The sequence below is a fragment of the Lepidothrix coronata genome, unplaced genomic scaffold, assembly GCF_001604755.1.
Source record: "Lepidothrix coronata isolate B3197 unplaced genomic scaffold, Lepidothrix_coronata-1.0 Scaffold169, whole genome shotgun sequence".
NCBI lineage: Eukaryota > Metazoa > Chordata > Aves > Passeriformes > Pipridae > Lepidothrix > Lepidothrix coronata.
This window is the reverse complement of record NW_016690349.1, coordinates 1,055,937-1,067,134: the sequence shown is the minus strand read 5'-3', so window position 1 is coordinate 1,067,134 and position 11,198 is coordinate 1,055,937. Positions and strand designations below refer to the sequence as shown.

Below are 11,198 nucleotides of genomic sequence, written 5' to 3'. Positions count from 1 at the left end.
TCTATTTTGTTAAGCAAAGGCAGAGCTTATGTGCACATGCAGTGCAAGAAAGGATTTCCTACTATGCCCCAGGAAAACTGACAAACCAAACTATTCTCTAATTGAGTTGTGTTCCACTGTACTGAAAAATGTGGTCTTTTTAGCAAACAGCTTTAAAGCTAATTAAAGAGCTTCTTTGCTCATTTTTAAGAATGATGTTATGCAACCATGTTTGCAGTTTAAGCTGGGTGCTACAATGTCTGTCCATACAAATAGCAAACCATGACATAATCTTTTTAAGTGATCTAGATATTTTGATGAGAAAGCCAGACATAAGGCTGACAGGACAGCTATCAGATCTCAATTCAAAGTGTGCAACATCATTACTGGAAGACAGAAGCATATCTGAAATACTTGTTTTATGGAAGAACTTATGGAGCTATTATAAAGCAATTTATATCCAAAATGTATTTTGGGGGAAGAGTAAGAAGCAAACCTTTATATTTGTAGTATCATAATAAAAGATTGGAGAGTGGTGGCAAATGGAGTTAAATTCACCTGATGGTCGGTCACAAGTGGTGTTCCCTAGGGCTCAGTTATGGGGTCAGTCCTGTTTAATATCTTTACAGATGATCTGGATGAGGGGATCAAGTGTTCAGTCAGTTTGCAGATGACACCAATTTGGGTGAGAATGTTGACCTGCTGTGGGGTAGGAAAACTCTGCAGAGGGATCTGGACAGGCTGGATTGATGAGCCGAGGCCAACAGTATGAGGTTCAAGAAGGCAGTGTTCTGCACTTAAGTCACAACAACTCCCTGCTCTGCTACAGGCTTGGAGCAGAGTGGCTGGAAAGCAGCCCAGTGGAAAAGGACCCTGGGGATGCTGGTTGACAGCAGCTGAACGTGAGCCAGAAGTATGCCCAAGAAGGCCAGTGGCATCCTGGCCTGGATCAGAAATAGTGGGGCCAGCAGGACCAGGGCAGTGATCATCCCTCTGTACTCTGCACTGGTGAGGCCAGACCTGGAATCCTGTGTCCATTTCTGGGCCCCTCACTACAAGAAAGATATTGAGGTGCTGGAGTGTGTTCAGAGAAGGGCACCAGAGCTGGTGAAGGACTGGAGCCTCATAAAGAGCAGCTGAGGGATCTGAGGGTGTTTAGCCTGAAGAAGAGAAGGCTCAGGGGGGACCTTATTGCTCTCTACAACTACTTGAAAGGAGGTTGTAGTCAAGTGGGAACGGTCTCTTCTCCCAAGTAGCAAGCAAGAGGACAAGAGGAAATGGCCTCAAGTTGCATCAGGGGAGGTTTAGACTGGATGTTAGGAAAAATTTCTTCCCTGAAAGGGTGGTCAGGCATTGGAAGAGTCTGCCCAGGGAAATGATGAAATCGCCATCCCCAGAAGTGTTCAAAAAGCATGTGGTTGTGGCACTTGGGGACATGTGGTAAACATGACAGTGCTAGTTTAACAGTTGGACTTGATGATCTTAGAGGTCTTTTGGAACCTTAATGATTTATGATTCTCTGAACATAAATAATTTTGTTTTCCTCAGAAATTGTTTTCAGCTTGAACAGTACAAAACCAAGCTGTTCCACAAACAAGACAGTGAGCTAGAGAAAAAGTAAAAGTGAAAACTGAAGAGTGATTTTTTTTTCCCCTTTGTTAAGCTTAAGAAATATGAATGATAAATTAATAGCTTGGAGATTGAGGACATTGCAACGGTTAATAATAATTTTCTAGAACAAAATTTGCTAATGGTTTGGATGGCTTTTGCAAATAGAAATGCTGTTCCAATGAACCTAACCCTCCTCCAAGTAGGGAAGCATATTAAAAACCTCTGCCAAGTAAAGGGGCAATTTCACTACAAGTATTTTTACAAGAACTGATTTTGACTGGCACTATCTTCCAAGAAAATTTAGCCAAATTCCTAACTGAGATCAAGAATAGGAAGTAATACTTAGTGGCATTTAAATGAATCTATGGATGGTCATATTTACATCACAGAAGCAGGACAGCTGGCATATGCAATAGTTTTTTCATCTATTATTCCCTTATCATCTACACCTTAAATCAAACTTGTGGAGTGCTTAACAAATATAGCAGTTTTCTATATTACTGATAAATTTACAGCATCTTCAGAATTTAGTGATGACTAGTACTTTCCACTGGCACCGTATGTGGTTCACTAGACTAGTAGGAATTTATATACATAGACATCAGCCAGCAATTTTTCATATTACTGAAACCTCATAAACAAAGATGGAACAAAGTTACATATTTTTGTCATAGAAACTGAAAGTAGCCAAGATCACTGTCCCCTGTATTGAAAGATGCTTCTGTTAAATCAATTTTTTTTATAGAGAAAGAGTTGTTCTAGTAGTCAGTATGGAAATAAAGAATTTGAAACTTGAGCAGTTCATGTTTATTTTTTCCACAATAATTGGTCTGCAGGGTATTCCTGAAGTGAGCAATTACATGACACAAATACGAGGAAATCAATTTTTGAGATACCAAGGATAAAAAGAATTTTTTCCAGAATTACATGAATCGACCAAGAAAAATGCTGTTGTATTTCTCAGTGGAAAGGCAAAATTAATAAAATTTGATGCCAAAAAAGCCAAAGTGATGATGTGCCATCAGTCAGTAAAACAAGAAAATGTCTTGTATTGTTACCAGTAATAAAGAAGATCTCAGCCAGGACACCGTTAGGTAGCTGAACTTGCTAAATGTTACAATAAATTTTTGGAAATCTGACTGAAAAATCTTGTTACCATTAGCAATCCTCCTTGAGCACTTTCAGGGTTTGGACAAGATACCACAAAACTGGAAAAAGACAAACACAAAGAGCAGTTCTCAGGAGCCAAGTGGTTGCCCCAAAGCAAATAATTTCTTCTTCATATTCCTGGTGGACAGAGCCTTAGAAAACGGCTAGTGGAATGTATCTATGCACTGCTTGATAGGGAATGAAATATTCCTCATTGGGCACTTTAAAGAAGACTTTGGGTAAAGATAAACCCCCTGCTTGGAGGGTCACTGGTATTTTAACCAGGTGCATGGACTAGATTATTTCCTGAGGTCCTTTCCAGCTCTTTCTCTACAATTCTCATGCTCCACAGAATTAAACAAGTACGGAAGTCACTGTGGTTTTGAAACCTTAAGTATTTTGTTATTCTGTTATTACTGTAGCTGTTGTTGTAGATGCAGTGACTGACCAGGCTACATTCACTATGTAGAGATGTTTACCCAGTGCATTTAAAATTTATCTGGATGATAAAAGATTAACACTGCTTTGAAGTTAATTTATGGCTTCTGAAACACACACATCAATACCCTTTCAAAACTTGGGAGAGACTCTACAAAGAGACAATTTCATTATTTACACAACTGAATTAAAAAATCTTAAAATGGCATTGCCTCTTTGGGATTTTACTTGTTTACTTAATGGGCCTCGACATAAAAGCATTTTTGGCAGACACTTTATAGTCACTGAAGTGAAGGACTGATTTAAAACAGCCGATTTTCTTTTCACCACCTCCTGCTGCAACAGTATACTGGCAAAATAGCATGGAGTTAACGGTACATAGGATGAATTAGGGTCTATTTTTTCCTTCAGAGTTTAAAATCCCAGTGCAAAGCTGATCCTCCAGGTGCTTTTGCTGTTGGCATATACTCCTGGTTCAGACTCCCGCAATATGCTGAAGCAGTAAAAACATGGTCAAAGATTTCAGCCTTGGAGATGGAGCCAAGAAGTACATGTCAGAAGGGTGATAAAAATGACAGACAAAAAAAGCTTTCAACATATAGAACGTACATTTTTATTATCCTACTTTTTGGATTGGTGTCAAAGGTTTTCCAGAACCAACTGGTAAGTGAAACCACTGAATTTTCATGCAAAGTGATAACAGCATCTGTGAGACACAGGGGAAAGCATAAGCAAAGGGACAAAATATGTTTATTGTGAATTGTTGAATGGTAAATTCTGCAAACAAGAGAGAAGTTGAAAATAAAGTTCCACCAGCTAAGCCATGAAATGGCGTAAGAATGAGCTGTTGGGAGCTCTTTTCAGCCGTGGTGAGTAGTGGAGCTGGCCGAGTATTTTAAAACCAGGCTGATGGATTAGCAAGCTGGGCAAGAAATCAGGCGTGTGGCAGCCAAGTATGGATCTCAGAGATTTGTGTGATGCAGAAGAGCAGCACATGCCGCGAGAGCGGAGCGGAGCTGAGCTGAGCTGCCCTTGCCCCTCGGTGTGGGCATCACTTTGCTCCCCAGCACCGGCTCCGACCCGCGGGACCAGCCTGGGGATTCCCGGTGCCGCTACCACCTCCCTGTGCCCGCGCACCCAGGCTGCCCGCTCCCAGCGGGATGCCACGCGCGAGGCCGGGGCTGTGGGGCCATTCCGCGTGCGCTCCAGCCCCTGTTCGCCCCCGGAGACCGAGAGGCTTTGTGTCAGCTCAGGCTGCTCCGGCGCGGGGGTCCCGAGGGGCTCCGGAGCCCTCAGCACCTGCGAGCCGGGCCGGTGCGCGGTGCCGGGCGGCGCCGCCCCACAGGTGCTGCGGGCGGGGCGGGGAAGGCGGTGCCGCCCGCGGGCTCCCCCCGCCGCGGGGCGGGCCCAGCCCAGCGCGGGGGCCGGGTCGCCGCCGCCACCGCCCCCTGCCGGAGCCGCTCGCCGAGCCGCGCCGGGCCGGGCTGTGCCGGGAGCTGCCGGAGCTGGAACTGGTACCGGTGTCGACTCCGCTGCCGCGGCCGCGCCCGCCGCTGCTGGGGGAGGCGGCGCCGGTGCCGCGCCCCCGCGCCCCGCCCGCCCCCGGCAGCAGCAGCAGCGGCAGCGGCAGCCTCAGCACCTCCGCCAGCTCCGCCAGCAGCTCCAGCGGCAGCACCATGGACCTCTCCTTTATGGCCGCGCAGGTGGTGCGCGATGGCGGGAAGACACCGGGCGGGACGGGACGGGACGGGACGGGACGGGAGCGGACCGCGGGCGCGCATCCCCTCCTCTCCTTTCCGCGCCCTTCCTCTCCGCTCCAAAGTTGCTTCGGCGCAGGGGTAAACCCGAGCGGCGACGAGCCTTGGGGAACGGGCGAGGACGGGAAAGGAAGCAGAAAAATAAGCCAGCTGGAGCTGGAAGTGCTGCCGAGGAGAAGTTGTCGTGCGCGGCTCGGGGCGCAGCACCTGTTAGCGCCCAGCGGCGGGGCCCGGCCGCGCCTCCGGTGCGGTGCCAGCGGCCTGGGGATGGGGAGGGAGATGCATCATCGCGCTGTCGTTCGAGGACAGGCTGTAAACGGAAATCGTAGATGCGATTTTTCTGTTCTTTTCCTCCCTTCCCTACTGCGATTGTACGTGCATCTGTGGTTTGGTTTTTTTAAGTTGTTGTCTTCGCATACAGAATCCAGCTTGGCGTGTATGGAAATACTCCTCTGTTTGCATGAACAAATTGTTTAAATTGCAGCTTAGTTCTGGATTCTTGCTCGAGGCATGATTGTGGGTGTTGGTGTTCAATGTATTCATGCTTAATATACTGAGAAGTATGTAACAGCTATAAGCCACCCAAAGCCAAAAAATATCATGGTGAATCCAGGTGAATTAGGTTTTTAAACTGACAAACAGTGCTGTGCTTCAGAAAGAGTCACACTCACCATTGCCTTTTCCAGGATAATCTTTTCTATTCATGTGGATACCCAAGTGTAGTTGGCTCTTTTAAGAATGACTTGGATCCAAGTTTGAGATTTTGCTGAAAAACATCACCCATCATTTAGAGGCCAGGGAAGCCTTTCCACATGGTTGCTGCCAGATGCTGACTTCATCTGGAGGTGGTTGGTGGAAGCCAAATCTAGTCTTTGTGCTGTTGTTCTATTTCATTAGTGCAATGACTATTTTGTCTTATTCCCTTCTTAAAGTCCACTTCTGAAGGGGTGTCAGGCTCTGCCTGAAGGTAGAGTGAAGCTGTCTGAAGTTAGCAGTGAGCTGTCCAAGTATCTCTTCCATTTGGAGGTATTTCTAAGAACAATATTTTTTTCAGAAAAACCACAGTGGCGAGGAGGAAAGCATCATTTCTACTGATATGAGGTCTTCCTGGGAACCGGAGTATTCAAAGGAAATTTTGTATGTGTCAAATCATCTTCCTGTGGTCTTTCTCAGCACAATCAGCGAGTTCCCTGTATCTATCTTTTGTTCCCTAAGCACTGAGCTGAAGCAGAATGTCCCTGTAGCACAGAAGTGCAGCACAGCAGCAGGTTTTACCTGTAGTCAGTGTGGTGTGTGCCAAAGCTGGGACTAGTGCTACCCATTCCTTTTCTATACTCTCCTTTATTCTTGCTGTCCCATAGTCCATGTATCTTCTACTCTAATTGTGCATTGAAAGAGCCACAAAGCTGGGTGCTTTAGTTCTCTCAGAACAGTTCCCTCTACAAGTATGTCTTATACTTAGTAATGTTATTAGTGCAACAGTTTATAGTGAAACGTGTGCTTTTCTTTCTCCTTAATCCTCTAGAGTTAATTTATTGTGTTCCTTATTGTGTTCACAAGAAGTGACAAATGATAGGTTTGTTTCAGTGTGAGACAATACGCCTCAGGAAGAAAGGATGGAATACCTTGGAGCTCTCTGCCACAAAGCCCTTTGGGTGGCGAGGAGAAGGTGGGAAGCAGTTGGGGCTCCAAGGTGTCTCTCCCAGTGGGAGCTCACTGGGACAGCACAGCACCTGTTTCACAGGGCATGTGGGGGATTCCTCCAGGGGTTATTGGTGTAATTAACCTTAGATGAGCTGTAGGAGAAGATTTCCTGGGCTCTTTTTCTGCTGAAGGAGATGAATCCGGTTGTTAGGTCACTGTGTATAGCAGATGCTGCACTTACCTCTGTTACTCCCCTGTCACAGGTCCCTTGTACCTTTCTTTCTGAACCGTCAGTTCTTTCCATTCCTGTCACCATATTGGCAATTAACTGCCAGCGTGTCACTCCTTTGATTTAGGTATTGCTTTCCTTCAGCTTTCTTTTCACTGCTATATCATTCTGTCTTTTTTTTTGAAAAAATGCCATAATCTCTGTGGCATCTCTGGTGGTGCTGGAGTGGCAGGGTGGGGACCTTCAGTAGGAAAATAGGTAATGCCTAAACTGAAATGCTTCGTGGCATACAAGCAATGGTTGCCTCTCAGGTTAATTTAGTTTCTACAGAATAATGCAGACTATTTATGTTCCTATAAATTGCTTTTGTGTATTATCATGCCTTTGCACTGCTCACTGTGGACCAAGTTGGCTTTGCTAGATATCTTGTGAGACACCATAAATGACCTGTACCTTAGAGCCCCAGTGTGATGGATATGTAGAAGCAGAAGGTGTGTGTAAGTTAGATTACCACTTGCAGCTTCAGTGATCCTATAGTGTGTTACAGAGACTTAAAATATGGCCTCCTTCTAAGTGCACAGGATGAAAATGTCAGACCAGATAATGCAACAGTTAACAGGGGGCTTTTAAGTAAAGTTTTGGTGTGTTTGCTAAAACATTCAGTGGATGAGAGTTTGCACATCTGGATAACTGTATTGGTATGTTCACCACTCTGGACACCTGAACACAAGGAACCCTGCTTTCTAGAGGCATTGGGTAGCTATATAAATAAACCTCATCTTTCATATTCAGCACCTCTCCTCCTTTTCAAGATGTCTTTGAGATGATTTGTGCCTTGGAGGCCCTGAAAGCATTCCATGTACCAGCAGAAAGATAAACAAAAAGCTCCCTAGTATTATATATTTTATGCTATAGAAAGGATAAGACTTTGCTTATAAAAACTATTGTTGTGGAACAGGAGACTATTAGGGAGTAATGCTAACAAATCTGTGCAGTGTAGATGCAGCACTAGGTTTTGGATGTCCAGCTTAAGGAACCACATCTGAACACCTCAGCTGTATTATATTTATTAGCTACGCCATGGAGAACAGCTTTTGCCTGTAACAATTAAATCTGTTGTTAAAATAAGCCTTTTTGCATCAGTGTGTTCATCAGTAGTTGGTTGTGCAGGCTTAGGTGTCCTCTGTTCTGCATGTGCTCTAATTGACTTTGGGTAAGGTCAGGTGTGCTAATAAGTATGACTCTCACCTAGTCAAAGCCTATTAGCTAGTGATTTTTTTTTTCCATTTTAAATCCATGTTTTAATTTAAGTAATGCTGTAAACCTCAAGATACTAAGCCAAAGATGTTCAGCCACTGCTAAGCTGGCTCATTTCTGCATATCGTTCAGTGATTTCAGAGTGCTCTTGTAGTCTAGGTAACCTCAGAAATAGCCACTTCTTTTGGGTAGACACTTTTGCTTCCAGCAAAAGCCTGGGTTTGGGGGATGCTGAGCTCTGCATCCAAGCTAAGAGCACTCGAGGCTTTTAGCAGGGGTTAAGGGTTTGCTGTCAGATGCCCAGGGGTGAGCTGCCTCCCTTCCCTGCTTCTGACACACTAAAATTAATATTCATTTAACAGCCAGCTGATGGAAAAGAAATAACAATCAAAATTGCATCTGGGTTAATGGGAGCAGGGTTGAAACATATTCAAGTTGGAAAAAACAGAAGCTCAAAATGGGCAGAAAAACTGGGAAGACTGAGAAGAAAAAAATGATGTTATGGTGTTCAGTGTGGAACAAATCGATATGAGCTGAGCAGCACCTGCAGTCATAATGCCAGTTATGTGTTTTGCAAGATTTATGTTTGCAATTTAATTTTCTTGGAGTTTTTTTCTTTATTTTTTGTTTCATAATGAAAATAAGGAATGGATTTCTTTATTTGCAATGTTTTTATGGTTGTGTATATCTTCATGCAGTAAAAATATTATTTTAATTGTCAGATAAATGGCCTTTTCTTCTTTTACATATAGAACAGGGAAAAGGTAGTAAGATCTTCAGGAGTTCTGTGGATAAAATATCTGTGGATATTTTTTGAACTCGGTTATATATAGTTCATGTTGATTCTCCATGTTCAAAAGCTCTTTGTAAACAATTTCTGAGGATTTGGAATACAGGAATTTGAATTTCTTATGTTTAGTTTAAGGATTAAAATTTATATTTTTATAATCTTTGATTTCAACTGGAGTCTTGGGGATTTTTTTAAATAAGAAAAATTATGTCATGCTTCAAGAGCTAGAGAAATAAGTGAACAAGTTTGGTACAGAAAGCAAAACCATTAAAAAGTAAAGATATTTTAAATGGCATTGCTTTTGTGTTCTGTATTACTCTTCTGGGGTTTCAGGTCTGGTCAGTGATCATTTAAGTCACTTTAAGCCTTTCATTGCATTGACAGTAACTCAGATCCCCAAAACAGGGAGATAGTCCTTGGTGTCACTTGAAGAAACCCTATAGCTACTTATAAGCCTGGCAGAATAACAACTCCAAGGCTGCCATGCTTCTGCATGAAACATACGTTATTAAGAGATATGCAATTTCTGGAAAGCACTGGAATACACAGAGTAAACTGAGTTAATTTAGAATCAATAATGTCATGCAAGTTGTTTTTGAAAATATAGTAGCAGAATCTACAAAATTTGGTTTGAAATAAGATTTCTTTTTGACTTATTATGGAATCATAGCATCATTGTCATTATGTCATTTTTATGTTGGAAAATACTTGTAAGATCTAGTCCAGCCATTAGTGTGGCACTGCCAAGTCCGCCACTAAACCATGTCCCTAACTGCCACATGTACACATTTTTTAATTACCTCCAGGGGCGGTGACTCAACCACTTCCCTGGGTAGGCTGTTCCAATGCTTGACAACACTTTATGTGAAGAAATGTTTCATAACATCCAATTTAAACCTCCCCTGGGACAACTTGAGGCCATTTGAAATTTGCCCTGTCCCTTGTTACTTGGGAGAAGAGACTGCTCCCCATTTTGGCTACAATCTCCTTTCAGGTAGTTGTTGAGAGTGATAAAGTCCCCACTGAGCATTCTTTTGTCCAGGCAAAACAGCCCCAGCTCCTTCAGCCGCTCCTCATCAGACTCATGCTCCAGATCCTTCACCAGCTTAATACTCCTATTTTCCAGACGGCGTGGGCTGCCCATGTGCATGCTGCAAAGCTGCTGTGTGCACAGAGGGTGTGCGTGGTGTTTTTGGACACCCAGCCGCCTGACCAGAGCTGCTGCATTTCCAGAAATCCCAGACATAGGTTCAGTATCGTTTAATTCCTTTCTAATTACATTTCTGGATATTAGAAGATGCACAATTAGAATCCGCTGTACTCTGCTGTACCAGCACAGAGGAACCAGAGGCAGGATAATACTGCATTTGTTTTCCCACTTTTTCTTTATCTGTTCTTCATCTCAGGAGTCAAGAGGGATTCAAAGCCTTTATTAACTGTGTGCTCTTTTCACAGCAAGGTAATCTGAAGGTATTAAAAACCAGAGGTTTTAGATTTGTGGGTTTGGTAGGTTATTCCCACTAGCTCAAAACAGAATCCAGGCTGCTTGCTCAATGTGAGCTGGCATGTCTGTGTGCACCATACATGTGCCAAGAAAGCAGAATTTGTTGCCTGCCTCCAGACAAAGACAGACCTTTCAATCATGTTTGCACTTGGAGAATCTATGTGTGACAGTGCTGAATGGAGCGGGCATTTGGAAGCTTTGACGTTTCTGGTGTATGCTCAGGACTGATGTCGTCTACTTTTTTCATTTAAAAATGGGATTGCCAAAAAGTAAACTCTAAGCCAAAACCACATGGAGAATCAGGAGTTAGAGATGCATGAACAAAGACATGATCCTTGTCAAAAGCTGCCCTGATTATAATCCAAGACCTAAGACAAAACCTCTTTGATCTATAACATTAAACATTAATAATGTTAGCTGGGAGCATGTAGTCATTCTTTTACATAACCAGTTCAGCATTCACTTCTGTACAGCATAACAGGGCACTGACCATTACTCTAGCACTGCTTTCTTCCAAAGGTTAAAGTAATTTTCTCTGGCTTCCTTTGATTCCTCCAGAATGTCTTGACCTATAATAAAGAGAATTAAAGCATCAGAAGCTGAAAAAGCAGATCAGAGTTTAACTAAGGATTTCTCAGGGGCTTTGGTTCAAGCATCAGTCCTGATGCCTCACTGTGGTACGGCACAGCCACAGGGACCAACTGTGTAATCCAGATGTTGCAGAAGTCCTGTTCTGTGGGCAGAAATCAGTGGTGCCCTCATCCAGGATATTGCCAAGAGTTGAGGTGAGAATCATTTTCTGGAGAAGTGTTTCTGGTGGCTGCTTGGCATAATTGCATT

At 43.6% G+C, this 11,198-nt stretch overlaps 1 protein-coding gene across 2 annotated transcripts in view; it reads left to right on the top strand.

Annotated features, from left to right (window-relative positions):
• The first annotated feature begins 4,800 nt into the window (after positions 1 to 4,800).
• The window catches only part of CUNH14orf132 (chromosome unknown C14orf132 homolog), a 54,566-nt gene continuing 48,168 nt past the window's right edge, over positions 4,801 to 11,198 (top strand). Inside the window, exon 1 of one of the 2 annotated variants that reach the window (XM_017829848.1) lies at positions 4,801 to 4,880. In XM_017829848.1, coding sequence (XP_017685337.1) covers positions 4,854 to 4,880 — 27 coding nt within the window. In that variant the 5' untranslated portion in view covers positions 4,801 to 4,853. Of the gene's footprint in view, positions 4,884 to 11,198 lie in introns of both variants that reach the window. The other variant, XM_017829847.1, reaches the window with a different exon arrangement.